At 36.2% G+C, this 14,791-nt stretch overlaps 1 protein-coding gene across 1 annotated transcript in view; it reads right to left on the reverse strand.

Annotated features, from left to right (window-relative positions):
- Positions 1 to 14,791, reverse strand: part of RNF217 (ring finger protein 217) — a 136,085-nt gene that overhangs the window by 29,805 nt on the left and 91,489 nt on the right. Inside the window, exon 3 of the mRNA XM_032651703.1 lies at positions 11,241 to 11,405. Within this exon, the coding sequence (XP_032507594.1) occupies positions 11,241 to 11,405 (165 nt within the window). The remainder of the gene's footprint in view (positions 1 to 11,240; positions 11,406 to 14,791) is intronic.

Genomic DNA, 14,791 nt, shown 5'->3' on the forward strand with positions numbered 1-14,791 from the left:
CGGATTAAAGCTCCACAATCAACTTGATATACCCTGCATCTGTGGAATACCTGAATAGACAAGGAATGATCCCAAATTGAAGAGGTGGAATTTAGGAGCGAGATCTATGATTTTTTTCCCTTTTCCTCTTTTTGTGAATGTGTACGTGTATGCTTCTGTGTGACATCTAGTCTGTACACTCTAGCTTCCACCATTTGTCCTAGGGCTCTATCCGTCCATGACTTTTTTTTAAAAATTCTTTTTCTTAATAATTAAGTTTAATTGTAATAACTTTATTATACTTTACCTTCGTTCTTTCTTTCTTTCCTTCCTTCCCTCCCTCCTTTAGACAACGAATCACCCCAAATTGAGGAGGTGGTCTCAGGGAGCAGGATTTATGATTTTTCCCCCTTTACCTCTTTTTGTGAAGGTGTATGTGTATGCTTCTGTGTAAGATTTTCTCTGTATAGCTTTGCTTCCAACATTTGTCCTAAGGTTCTATCCGTCCCTTTTTTTTTTTCTAAATATTTTTTAATTCAATAACTATATTATACTTTATTTTATTTTTACTGTATCATCTTTCTTTCTGTCTTTTTTTCCTTCTTTCCCTCCTTCCTTCCTTCCTCCCTCCCTCCCTCCCTCCCTCCTTTCTTTCCTTCTTTGCTTCTTCCTTCCTTCCTTTCCTCCCTTCCCTCTTTCTTTACTCATACTTCTACTAATTCTCCCTACTTTTTCTCCCTTTTATTCTGAGCTGTGTGGATGAAAGGCTCTTGGTGCTCCAGCCAGGAGTCAGGGCTCTGCCTCTGAGGTAGGAGAGCCAACTTCAGGACACTGGTCAACAAGAGACCTCCCAGCTCCACATAATATTAAACGGTGGAAATATCCCAGAGACCTCCATCTTAACACCAGCACCCAGCTTCACTCAACGACCAGCAAGCCACAGTGCTGGACAACCTATGCCAAACAACTAGCAAAACAGGAACACAACCCCACCCATTAGCAGAGAGGCTGCCTAAAATCATAATAAGGCCACAGACACCCCAAAACACACCACCAGACGTGAACCTGCCCACTAGAGAGACAAGATCCAGCCTCATCCAGCACAACACAGGCACTAGTCCCCTCCACCAGGAAGCCTACACAACCCACTGAAACAACCTTAGCCACTGGAGACAGACATCAAAAACAACGGGAACTACGAACCTGCAGCCTGCAAAAAGGAGACCCCAAACACAGTAAGATAAGCAAAATGAGAAGACAGAAAAACACACAGCAGATGAAGGAGCAAGATAAAAACCCACCAGACCTAACAAATGAAGAGGAAATAGGCAATCTACCTGAAAAAGAATTCAGAATAATGATAGTAAGGATGATCCGAAATCTTGGAAGTAGAATGGACAAAATGCAAGAAACAGTTAACAAGGACCTACAAGAACTAAAGATGAAACAAGCAACGATGAACAATGCAATAAATGAAATTAAAATCACTCTAGATAGGATCAATAGCAGAATAACTGAGGCAGAAGAACGGATAAGTGACCTGGAAGATAAAGTAGTGGAAATAACTACTGCAGAGCAGAATAAAGAAAACAGAATGAAAAGAACTGAGGACAGTCTCAGAGACCTCTGGGACAACATGAAACGCACCAACATTCGAATTATAGGGGTTCCAGAAGAAGAAGAAAGAAAGAAAGGGACTGAGAAAATATTTGAAGAGATTATAGTTGAAAACTTCCCTAATATGGGAAAGGAAATAGTTAATCAGGTCCAGGAAGCACAGAGGGTCCCATACAGGATAAATACAAGGAGAAACACGCCAAGACACATATTAATCAAACTGTCAAAAATTAAATACAAAGAAAGCATATTAAAAGCAGCAAGGGAAAAACAACAAATAACACACAAGGGAATCCCCATAAGGTTAACAGCTGATCTCTCAGTAGAAACCCTACAAGCCAGAAGGGAGTGGCAGGACATACTGAAAGTGATGAAGGAGAATAGCCTGAAACCAAGACTACTCTACCCAGCAAGGATCTCATTCACATTTGATGGAGAAATTAAAACCTTTACAGACAAGCAAAAGCTGAGAGAGTTCAGCACCACCAAACCAGCTTTACAACAAATGCTAAAGGAACTTCTCTAGACACGAAACACAAGAGAAGGAAATGACCTATAGTAGCGAACCCAAAACAATATATAAAATGGAAATAGGAACATACATATCGATAATTACCTTAAATGTAAATGGACTAAATGCTCCCACCAAAAGACACAGATTGGCTGAATGGATACAAAAACAAGACCCTTATATATGCTGTCTACAAGAGACCCACTTCAGAACTAGAGACACATACAGACTGAAAGTAAGGGGATGGAAAAAGATATTCCATGCAAATGGAAACCAAAAGAAAGCTGGAGTAGCAATTCTCATATCAGACAAAATAGACTTTAAAATAAGGACTATTAAAAGGGACAAAGAAGGACACTACATAATGATCAAGGGATCGATCCAAGAAGAAGATATAACAACTGTAAATATTTATGCACCCAACATAGGAGCACCTCAATACATAAGGCAAATACTAACAACCATAAAAGGGGAGATCAACAGTAACACATTCATAGTAGGGGACTTTAACACCCCACTTTCACCCATGGACAGATCATCCAAAATGAAAATAAATAAGGAAACACAAGCTTTAAATGATACATTAAACAAGATGGACTTAATTGATATTTATAGGACACTCCATCCAAAAACAACAGAATACACATTTTTCTCAAGTGCTCATGGAACATTCTCCAGGATAGATCATATCTTGGGTCACAAATCAAGCCTTGGTAAATTTAAGAAAACTGAAATTGTATCAAGTAACTTTTCCGACCACAACGCCATGAGACTAGTTATCAATTACAGGAAAAGATCTGTAAAAAATACAAACACATGGAGGCTAAACAATACACTACTTAATAATGAAGTGATCACTGAAGAAATCAAAGAGGAAATAAAAAAATACCTAGAAACAAATGACAATGGAGACACAACGACCCAAAACCTATGGGATGCAGCAAAAGCAGTTCCAAGGGGGACGTTTATAGCAATACAAGCCCACCTTAAGAAGCAGGAAACATCTCGAATAAACAACCTAACCTTGCACCTCAAGCAATTAGAGAAAGAAGAACAAAAAAACCCCAAAGCTAGCAGAAGGAAAGAAATCATAAAAATCAGATCAGAAATAAATGAAAAAGAAATGAAGGAAACAATAGCAAAGATCAATAAAACTAAAAGCTTGTTCTTTGAGAAGATAAACAAAATAGATAAACCACTAGCCAGACTCATCAAGAAAAAAAGGGAGAAGACTCAAATCAATAGAATTAGAAATGAAAAAGGAGAAGTAACAACTGACACTGCAGAAATAAAAAAAATCATGAGAGATTACTACAAGCAACTCTATGCCAATAAAATGGACAATCTGGAAGAAATGGACAAATTCTTAGAAATGCACAACCTGCCAAGACTGAATCAGGAAGAAATAGAAAATATGAACAGACCAATTACAAGCACTGAAATTGAAACTGTGATTAAAAACCTTCCAACAAACAAAAGCCCAGGACCAGATGGCTTCACAGGTGAATTCTATCAAACGTTTAGAGAAGAGCTAACACCTATCCTTCTCAAACTCTTCCAAAATATAGCAGAGGGAGGAACACTCCCAAATTCCTTCTACGAAGCCACCATCACCTTGATACCAAAACCAGACAAGGATGTCACAAAGAAAGAAAACTACAGGCCAATATCACTGATGAACATAGATGCAAAAATCCTCAACAAAATACTAGCAAACAGAATCCAACAGCACATTAAAAGGATCATACACCATGATCAAGTGGGGTTTATTCCAGGAATGCAAGGATTCTTCAATATACGCAAATCTATCAATGTGATAAACCATATTAACAAATTGAAGGAGAAAAACCATATGATCATCTCAATAGATGCAGAGAAAGCTTTTGACAAAATTCAACACCCATTTATGATAAAAACCCTCCAGAAAGTAGGCATAGAGGGAACTTTCCTCAACATAATAAAGGCCATATATGACAAGCCCACAGCAAACATCATCCTCAATGGTGAAAAACTGAAAGCATTTCCACTAAGATCAGGAACAAGACAAGGTTGCCCACTCTCACCACTCTTATTCAACATAGTTTTGGAAGTTTTAGCCACAGCAATCAGAGAAGAAAAGGAAATAAAAGGAATCCAAATCGGAAAAGAAGAAGTAAAGCTGTCACTGTTTGCAGATGACATGATACTATACATAGAGAATCCTAAAGATGCTACCAGAAAACTACTAGAGCTAATCAATGAATTTGGTAAAGTAGCAGGATACAAAATTAATGCACAGAAATCTCTGGCATTCCTATATACTAATGATGAAAAATCTGAAAGTGAAATCAAGAAAACACTCCCATTTACCATTGCAACAAAAAGAATAAAATATCTAGGAATAAACCTACCTAAGGATACGAAAGACCTGTATGCAGAAAATTATAAGACACTGATGAAAGAAATTAAAGATGATACAAATAGATGGAGAGATATACCATGTTCTTGGATGGGAAGAATCAACATTGTGAAAATGACTCTACTACCCAAAGCAATCTACAGATTCAATGCAATCCCTATCAAACTACCACTGGCATTTTTCACAGAACTAGAACAAAAAATTTCGCAATTTGTATGGAAACACAAAAGACCCCGAATAGCCAAAGCAATCTTGAGAACGAAAAAAGGAGCTGGAGGAATAAGGCTCCCTGACTTCAGACTATATTACAAAGCAACAGTCATCAAGACAGTATGGTACTGGCACAAAAACAGAAAGATAGATCAGTGGAACAGGATAGAAAGCCCAGAGATAAACCCACGCACATATGGACACCTTATCTTTGATAAAGGAGGCAGGAATGTACAGTGGAGAAAGGACAGCCTCTTCAATAAATGGTGCTGGGAAAACTGGACAGGTACATGTAAAAGTATGAGATTAGATCACTCCCTAACACCATACACAAAAATAAGCTCAAAATGGATTAAAGACCTAAATGTAAGGCCAGAAACTATCAAACTCTTAGAAGAAAACATAGGAAGAACACTCTATGACACAAATCACAGCAAGATCCTTTCTGACCCACCTCCTAGAGTAATGGAAATAAAAACAAAAATAAACAAATGGGACCTAATGAAACTTCAAAGCTTTTGCACAGCAAAGGAAACCATAACCAAGACCAAAAGACAACCCTCAGAATGGGAGAAAACATTTGCAAATGAAGCAACTGACAAAGGATTAATCTCCAAAATTTACAAGCAGCTCATGCAGCTCAATAACAAAAAAACAAACAACCCCATCCAAAAATGGGCAGAAGACCTAAATAGACATTTCTCCAAAGAAGATATACAGAATGCCAACAAACACATGAAAGAATGCTCAACATCATTAATCATTAGAGAAATGCAAATCAAAACTACAATGAGATATCATCTCACACCAGTCAGAATGGCCATCATCAAAAAATCTAGAAACAATGAATGCTGGAGAGGGTGTGGAGAAAAGGGGACACTCTTGCACTGCTGGTGGGAATGTGAATTGGTTCAGCCACTGTGGAGAACAGTATGGAGGTTCCTTAAAAAACTACAAATAGAATTACCATATGACCCAGCAATCCCACTACTTGGCATATACCCTGAGAAAACCAAAATTCAAAGAGAGTCATGTACCAAAATGTTCATTGCAGCTCTATTTACAATAGCCAGGACATGGAAACAACCTAAGCGCCCATCATCGGATGAATGGATAAAGAAGATGTGGCACATATACACAATGGAATATTACTCAGCCTTAAAAAGAAATGAAATTGAGCTATTTGTAATGAGATGGATAGACCTAGAATCTGTCATACAGAGTGAAGTAAGTCAGAAAGAAAAAGACAAATACCGTATGCTAACACATATATATGGAATTTAAGGGAAAAAAATGTCATGAAGAACCTAGGGGTAAGATAGGAATAAAGACGCAGACCTACTGGAGAGCGGACTTGGGGATATGGGGAGGGGGAAGGGTGAGTTTTGACAGGGCGAGAGAGAGTCATGGACATGTACACACTAACAAACGTAGTAAGGTAGATGGCTGGGGGGAGGCAGCTGCAAGGCACAGGGATATTAGCTCGGTGCTTTGTGACGGCCTGGAGGGGTGGGATGGGGAGAGTGGGAGGGAGGGAGACGCAGGAGGGGGGACATGTGGGGGCATGTGTGAGTGTATGGCTGATTCACTTTGTTGTGGGGCAGAAACTAACACACCGTTGTGGGGCAGTTGTGCCCCAATAAAGATGTTTAAAAAAAAAAAAAAATAAATAAAGTATACAAATGAAATTGCTTACAACTGCTTACTTATTTGTTTTGTATTGTATAATCTCATGTTTGTTAATTTTTAGGTGTGCATCTCACTTTTCACTTTCTTTGACAATTTTTTTTCTTATTAACTCAGAGTTTAGTGTCTAATCTGTGTTATAAGACACAAGTCTCAAATGAATTTTTGCATAAAACTGAACAAATATTCTAATACCTCCAACAAAATTTAAATCTGCTATTTGCTTTAAATTTAATTTAAAATTATCATGAACTAGATTTAGTCTTGTGGTAACTATTTTCCAGAGAGACATTTTAAAATTAGCATATATTTCTGGTAGGTTAAGAATTTATACAAAATAGAAGACACATTTTTAAGATAAAAATTGGTGTCTCACAAGTGACTGAAGAATACTATGAATTAGGGAAGCAATGAGACTCAAAAAAAATGGCTAAGAAAAGTTGATCTTACTATGCTACTATTAATTTTTCATAAAAATGTCCTATAAATAAATGACTTCCATAAATGCTTGTATATTTTTACACTAGTATTAAAGAAAACACACTTATGAATAAGTATCTTGATTGTATATGGGAGAAAAAATGTTTTAATACTCAGTCTGATTATTTGCCAAAATTCAATTATAAATAATAATTTTGATTTCTCAGCATAAGTCAAATCTCTTCATAATATTATACCATCTATTAAACTGATCTTTCCACTTGAGATAAAAATAAAAACTCATTACAGGATAAATAATAATTATAAGCTAATGAAAGAAAAGTTGGTTTATTTGGAATACTAATTGAAATAATGAATTGATTATCAAACCTTGTATGGATGGGAAAATTTTACAAAAGCATAATCATTTAACACTCACCAGTACAAGCACAGAAGTTTTTTTAAAAAATTAGCAGCTACAAGATTAGGGAGCTCAGAAAAGAGCTCTTATATAAATTTAACATATGTTTAGAGAAAAATTACAAATCAATGGGTAGGGGGACACATTTAGATTAGATGCTATTAATTTGGAAAAAATTAGTGTATGTATCCAATGCATAATAAACATCAAAATAAGTAATGGGTAGATCAAAGAGTTAAAATATTTAGAAATTAAATACTAAAAAGAAAGAAAGAAAATAGACCATTTATCAAGCTTCTGGATGATAGATAACTTTTTAGGCTTAGTAGTAAAATATTTATAAAAGATATATAAATATAAATATATTCACATATCATATATATGTATGTGTTTATGTGTTCTTTCTTTCCAAAAATAAAAAGAATGATATATTTGGTCAAACACAAATTTTTAAAAATTAAAAAAATGCACACACATAAACCAATTAAGTTTAAAAAAATTATCACTGATATAAAAGAAAGTAATAAAAGATAGGAAAGAATATGTCAGAAAAGGAATTAATATTTTCAAATAGAAAATAGAGAGCTCATATAGTTTGATAATAAAAAATATCCCCAACCTGACCTAAACAAGTGGGCAAAGGATATGAACAGATAATTCAAAAAGGGGCATTTCAAACTCACAAATACATGAATTCGTACTCAATCTAAAAGCAAACAAGACAATTCAAAATATAAGAACAAAATATTTTTAAAGTATTAAATATGCATTTAAAAATACTTGAACTGCTAATAAGAAATGATCATACAGAAATAGGTTCTCAGATTTTTCTGGTGGAATTATAAATTGTTTCAGTCTTTTTAGAAAGCAAATTGGCACTATGTACCAAATACTGAAAACACTGATATCCTTTAACCTAGTAATTCTGTCTTCAGGAATATATGCTTTTAAGGGTCCAAAATATGGAAAAATACATATTCAAGATGAATATCAATACACTATTTATAATATATAGATATTTTTAAAAAAACCCCGAACACCAACAAAGCCAGCTTTGGTAACTAACAGCAGAAGGATATTTAAGCAAATATTACTTAGTTAGTAAATGTTACGAAAAGTATTTAGTAACGTAAGAAAGGTTTGACGTGTTAAATGGAAAAACAAAGCATATCAAATTATCCCCATACTACGATTCTATTTTTTTTTAAAGCTACTTAAATAGGGGAGAGACCGAGGAGACACTAATATGTTAACAGTGAGTATATTGGAGTGGCAGGATTCTGGTGAATTCTTTCCCTCTCTTTTCCAAATTTCTATCATATGTTATATGACCTCTATGAACAAAACAAACATTTAAAAATCAAAATAGGGCTTCCCTGGTGGCGCAGCGGTTGAGGGTCCGCCTGCCGATGCAGGGGACACAGGTTCGTGCCCCGGTCCGGGAAGATCCCACATGCCGCGGAGCGGCTGGGCCCTTGAGCCATGGCCGCTGAGCCTGCGCGTCCGGAGCCTGTGCTCCGCAACGGGAGAGGCCACAACAGTGAGAGGCCCGCGTACCGCAAAAAAATAAAATAAAATAAAAAATCAAAATCAAAATAATTATTAAAATTATGAATCAATCTAAGCAAATATACCTGTGCAGGGTACATAAATATACTTTGGTCACAACAAAATTTTAAACATATTTGATTATTGAAAACATATTCATAGGAAAATATATGATAATTCTTTTGTTCACCTGGAAGCACTGTGTGAAATTTTTTTCATAAATTCCTAGCATCTTCCTTTTTCATATTTATAAATTTTAAAAGATTATTTATAAAAATAAAGCCTTGGAATATAAAATATTAATACACTGAATAACATCTCCTTGTGGATTTCTAGTATTAGAGAGGCTTCATGGGCAAAAATATAATTTTATGGTCCAACAACAATGACAAAAAAATCACAATTAAGAAAGTGCAAAACTTTAAAGTCATATGCTTATAAAAGCCCTGAAACTATCTGTATTCAAAACGAGTCATAAAATACGACTTAAGCTGACATAAATTTTATGGAACCTGAATCTCACCAGCAAGTAGATTCTCCACTACAAGGTAGTCATGTAAACTCATTCCAGGGTTCTTTGGCTCCTTCCCCTTCAGCTATTTAAAAGGTAGTTCATTTTCAAACCCCAACCTTTTAGCTATTATTTCAAAAGAGAACCAGCATGTATGCATCCTCTTAGCTGTTTATCTATATTTGTAAAAACTGTGGGAGCTGTTAGTGCATTCAGTAAATTCCTTACAGCTGGGTGCTTTTTCTTTCAATACATCGTTCATTTAATGTTCATTGAGTTCATTTAATGTTAGATTGAGGGATTACAGTAACAAACATATGTTTTTATGTATTACCTCAACTCATTCAGAAAATCCCTAACATATAATGCTGCAGTAGCCCTCATTTAGCACTCATTCTTAGAGCCAGGCCGACTGGTAATTGTTTCACAGCTTTCCAGAGGGATATAAAGTATACTTAAGAACAAAGTGTCAAGCAGAATGACTTAAACAGCGCTCCTGAATTCCTGCTGGCCTTTATTTAGTTTGAAACTGAGCAGTACCTCTGAGTAAATTGGAAAGGCAACAGAAAGGGGGAAAGGCCTCATCTTCCCATTGTTCTTCAATGGGTAAAAAATAAAAATCTACGGAGCAATTGATGCAGTGATCTGAAGCAGCCTTACTAAAACACCACTGTAAAGCAATTATACTTCAATAAAGATGTTTAAAAAAAAATCAAAGGGATAATTGTAAATGAATTTGCCTTCTACACGGAAAACAAAGAAAGCTTTAACTCAAACATCTGTAGACGTCACTTTTAAGACAGCCGGGCCATCCAAACTATTTCAAAAATTTCTTCCAATTGCTAAGAACATAACATGTTCCAATTGCTAAGAACATAACATGTTATTTCAGGCAATGCTTTACTTACTATACATATAAACTAGTATGTGAATTTGGTGTAGTGAATCTGTACATTATATTTATTCTCATTTATAGGCTTCAGAATATACTTCTACTACTTCAAGCTTCATTCACATGATTAATTAAAAAATTTTTCCTGATAATTCAAATTTCATTTATCTTGGTGCTAAGCATCCTGGAGGGAATTGCAAAATTATTCTTGAAAGAAAATTAGGCCTGGTTTAGACAAGATTATCAAAAATAAATTTGGCACAAAATGGAAACCACACATGGTGGAGTGTACATGTGCATTTACATACATATAATTTTCTAAAGTGAGCTTTAAAAAAAAAAAAACTTCAAACTTCAACAGACCCCTATCCTATAAGAGTCAAATCCAAAGTTTTCTGGCTGGATTTACGTGCTGATTTGTCTATAGGAGATCATTCCCTGGCTGTCTGCATGGTTGACTTTCAACATCTAGGTCTCTGCTCAAATGTTTGCTAACTCTTGATTACTTGCATGAAAGTAAAATGGGATTCATAAAGTCCTGATTTTAGCTCTTAGCTTCTACGTCACCAGATTTACAAAAAGGGAAATGACCAGTTTAATGTAATCCTAAAGTGATAAGCAATGGCAGAGGGGAAAAATCCCAAAGGATTACAAGGATTCAGAGCCTACCTAATTGAGAAGTGATTATAGTCCATGTTGGCAAACTAGAAATAATACTTTGTATCATTTTCATATGAGCTTCTTCCTGTACACACATCTCCATTTTTAAATGGTAAATTAGAATTTTGAAGTTTAAGATCCATATTTATACGTAGCCTCCTTAAATTCTGAAATGTAATGTAAGAATATACATTGTTTATATATAAAAATCTTCATTTTAGTTATGTAATATAATTACTCTTCTAAAATGAAACAGCAAATATTCTTTTTCTCCACCTCTGCATTAAGAAAGTTATACAGAGACTTCACTTCAATATTGTAAATAGTATCGTTCAGTGATAGCCAGATGCACGTGTTTGTTTCCTTCCCTCCCGAAGTTTGTCTCACCTTGCACTTCGGACACTTCTGGGCATTCCTCTGCCCATGCTCAATTTCGCTGGCCCAGTGACGCAATAATTTGTCTCCTTTTTTGTACTCCTTGCAGTTAACACCTTCATGCCAAGGAGAGTGGCACTTAAAACACCAGACGAATTGGCAAGTGGGGCACTGGATCTGCATAAGGAAAAGTAATATTAAGTACTAGTAGGTATATTAAATTGTTTAAAAAGATAAGAATGGTGATGCTTAGGGAAATTAGCTAAAAGGCTATAATTGGTCCAAATTTAAAATACCTCCCCCTATACAAAACTGAAACTAGAATAAGATATGACTGTTCTGTTATTAAAGGAGCAAAGAATTGCTTTGGCATGGGTGATTTGACTGTTTGTAGACCACACTAGAATTAAACCCTTCGGATATTCTGGAAATCAATTTGGCCTTAAGAAAACCCCCTAGATTGAAGCACAGAGTAAAATCTGAAGGCTCACAATGCCCCAGATCCACACTCAGGCTTCTGCCCTTGAACTCGCCTGTCCCTTGAACCAATTTTCCAGGCATTTCCATCGCTCTTCTTACCAACAGCTTCATTCACTTTTATAAAATCAAAGCTCCACAGATGCTTCATCAAATGAAAAATGCACTGGCAAATAAACTACTATACCAGCATTTGCTGTGATAATGGATATCCATGGTTTGCTATTAATCTAAGGGAGGTTAATTATAAAAATAATATAAAGGATCTTATTAGAAATATATACATATGGTGGTCCTGTGGCCTGTACCTAGGAAACCATCAGAAGATGTCTTTGTAAGTTCACTATGTGGAGGTGTATGTGAAAAGTGCATGTATATGTTTTGAAAATATCTGTCTTCCACTTGACATGAAAGACACTTTATCTGACTTCCTGTATTTTGAATAACAGTGCGGCATCCCATTCTCTCACCATATTTCTGGTCCTCACTCTCTACAAACATATGAGCATAACTTGACTTTCCCAGTTCTGTCTGATTAAAGTGAGTTAATAAAATGTCTCACTATAAACAACTGACTATTCTCTGTGCTCCTGCAAATTACTTCACTGAGCATGACTGAATTTACTGACTACACTTTGAAGATTAGTTAGAATCTCTTTTGGTAAACTGTATACAATATCACTACTTTCTTTTTTGGAAAACCACTTTTTTGACAATGGTGGTTCCAATCTATAGATTAACTGAGTGGCAATTACAATCAGCTTTTTTGTTTATACCTCAAAGCACGGCAGTATTCATCTATGTCAAGGATAGATAATGTTATTCCTAGGCAAATATGAGTAACAAAAATACTTTCTCTTTTACTTTATAGCAAAACAAAATAGTATTTTGTCATAAAATTCTAAAAATCTTCATGCTTATTTATTAAAATGCTGTTATATGGTAACATTTATACGGCTGTATAACATGCATAATTTATCTTTATCAACAAAATAATGCCGTAAAGTCGATATGAACATCATAAGTTTACAGATGAGGAAACTAATGCTCACAGAGATTAAATAACTTGCCCAAAGAAACATAGCAAGTAAAGTTGTCTGACTTCAAGGCCAGCATCGTTTTCATTGTGCCAAAACAATTCCTCATACTAAACAGCATTCTTGCTTTGATGACTGAAAACCAAAGTGTAAAAGTCAAAGAAGGTCATGTGGTTAATCTATTCAGTAAATCAGAATTCTATATGATTATCAACATAAGGTGAATTTTGAAAATCCCTTTCAAGATTTTACTCCCATAAATTAGGAGACCCTGTTTTTTTTTAAAAGGATGATACTATTTAGTCATTTAAAATAGCCATTTTTGCCTTTTCTGATCATTAAAGTTAAAATAAGTTATTATTATTTTTTAATTCTTTATTTATTTTTGGCTGTGTTGGGTCTTTGTTTCTGTGCGAGGGCTTTCTCTAGTTGCGGCAAGCGGGGGCCCCTCTTCATCGCGGTGCGCGGGCCTCTCACTATCGTGGCCTCTCTTGTTGTGGAGCACAGGCTCCAGACGCGCAGGCTCAGTAGTTGTGGCTCACGGGCCTAGTTGCTCCGCGGCATGTGGGATCTTCCCAGACCAGGGCTCGAACCTGTGTCCGCTGCATCGGCAGGCGGACTCTCAACCACTGCGCCACCAGGGAAGCCCAAAATAAGTTATTTTTAAAGTAAGAAGAATGAGTCGAAATGGGTAAACTCCAGATAATAAAACAATGTAAAAAGATCACTTAAAACAATGAAGAATACATGTGAATATTACATGGGGGCCTACATGAATGTAATTTTTGAATGTAATGAATGAAACGAGGAAGTCGAAAAGACTCACTTTTCCTCCTGCTTCTGCCACTACGTCAGAAGGGCTGGAATATTTAATTCAGTTCTCTTCTATTAGACATTATACATAATTCTAAATTACTGAACTCTAGCACTGTTAAATTAAAAAAAAACAAACCTCTTTGGTTTTTAATCAGTCAGTCTTAGATTATACTTATGAAATGAATAGTAGAAGAATGACTGTAATGGGGGCTTTGAAACTGGGATTAACTCAAAGGATGTCAGACATTATAATGGTTCAAGGATCTCTGTGACCAAGTGCTGAACTATCGTATCTATGGATCTCTAATGAAGACAATTAGAAATGTAGGTTCTCCTAAGAATGATAAGGAATCTAATACTTGGTGTCCTTCCCAGGGACTCTGGCTCCCAACTTCACATAATAAACAACTAAGTTTCACTGCCGATCCTCACAGACAACACAGACTTGGTTGCAAACTATGAAAGGAGTTTTGCAGCAAGCTCTCAAGTGAAGATAAATAATTTAAATTCAGACTTGCCTGCTTACTGTCTCACTGAAAACATTAAAATAACTACTGCCTTGCTTTGGATTAAAATAATACAAGGACTAATCACCAATCCCAACCACCTTGTTATTCAAAGACTGTACCTGAATTGTTTAAATACTGACTTTCTGGTTTGAAGATGCCTTATTCATTCCAACCGTAACCATATTCAAAATTGTAGACATGAACACTGCAACTTCCTCCACATGAAATGCCATCTCACAGCCACAGCCCTCCCACACAGAGTGCCTGCCTCCTGAGTCATTATGTTCACACAGCGGTCACCACACTCTACGCTGGCTACTCAAAGTGTAGTTGGGGAAGCGGCAGCATCGGCAACACCTGGAAGTTTGTTGGAGACAAAGAATTCATGTCACGCCCCCGACCTACTGAACCAGAGCCTGCATTTTCGTCCCCATGTTAAAGTCTGAGAGCATTGCTCTGTATCACGTGACCCCACAGCACTGGCCACAACTGATTACACCAGGGATGAGTCCCCAGGCTAAAAGCAGGGATCTACTTGTGGGCAAGAAGCCTACGAGGTGGCTGGCAGGAGCTTTGGGCAGAGCATGTTCCTTGTTGAACAGAGATTAGCCAAGACAGATTTTCTCTCTTGAGGAATGAAAAAGGGATACACGTGCACTCTACCTTGGCTGCAGAGGCAAAGACAGAGAAAAGCTAAGTGAACACAGTGCAGATCACTGGAGAA

Source organism: Phocoena sinus, chromosome 12 (assembly GCF_008692025.1).
Source record: "Phocoena sinus isolate mPhoSin1 chromosome 12, mPhoSin1.pri, whole genome shotgun sequence".
NCBI lineage: Eukaryota > Metazoa > Chordata > Mammalia > Artiodactyla > Phocoenidae > Phocoena > Phocoena sinus.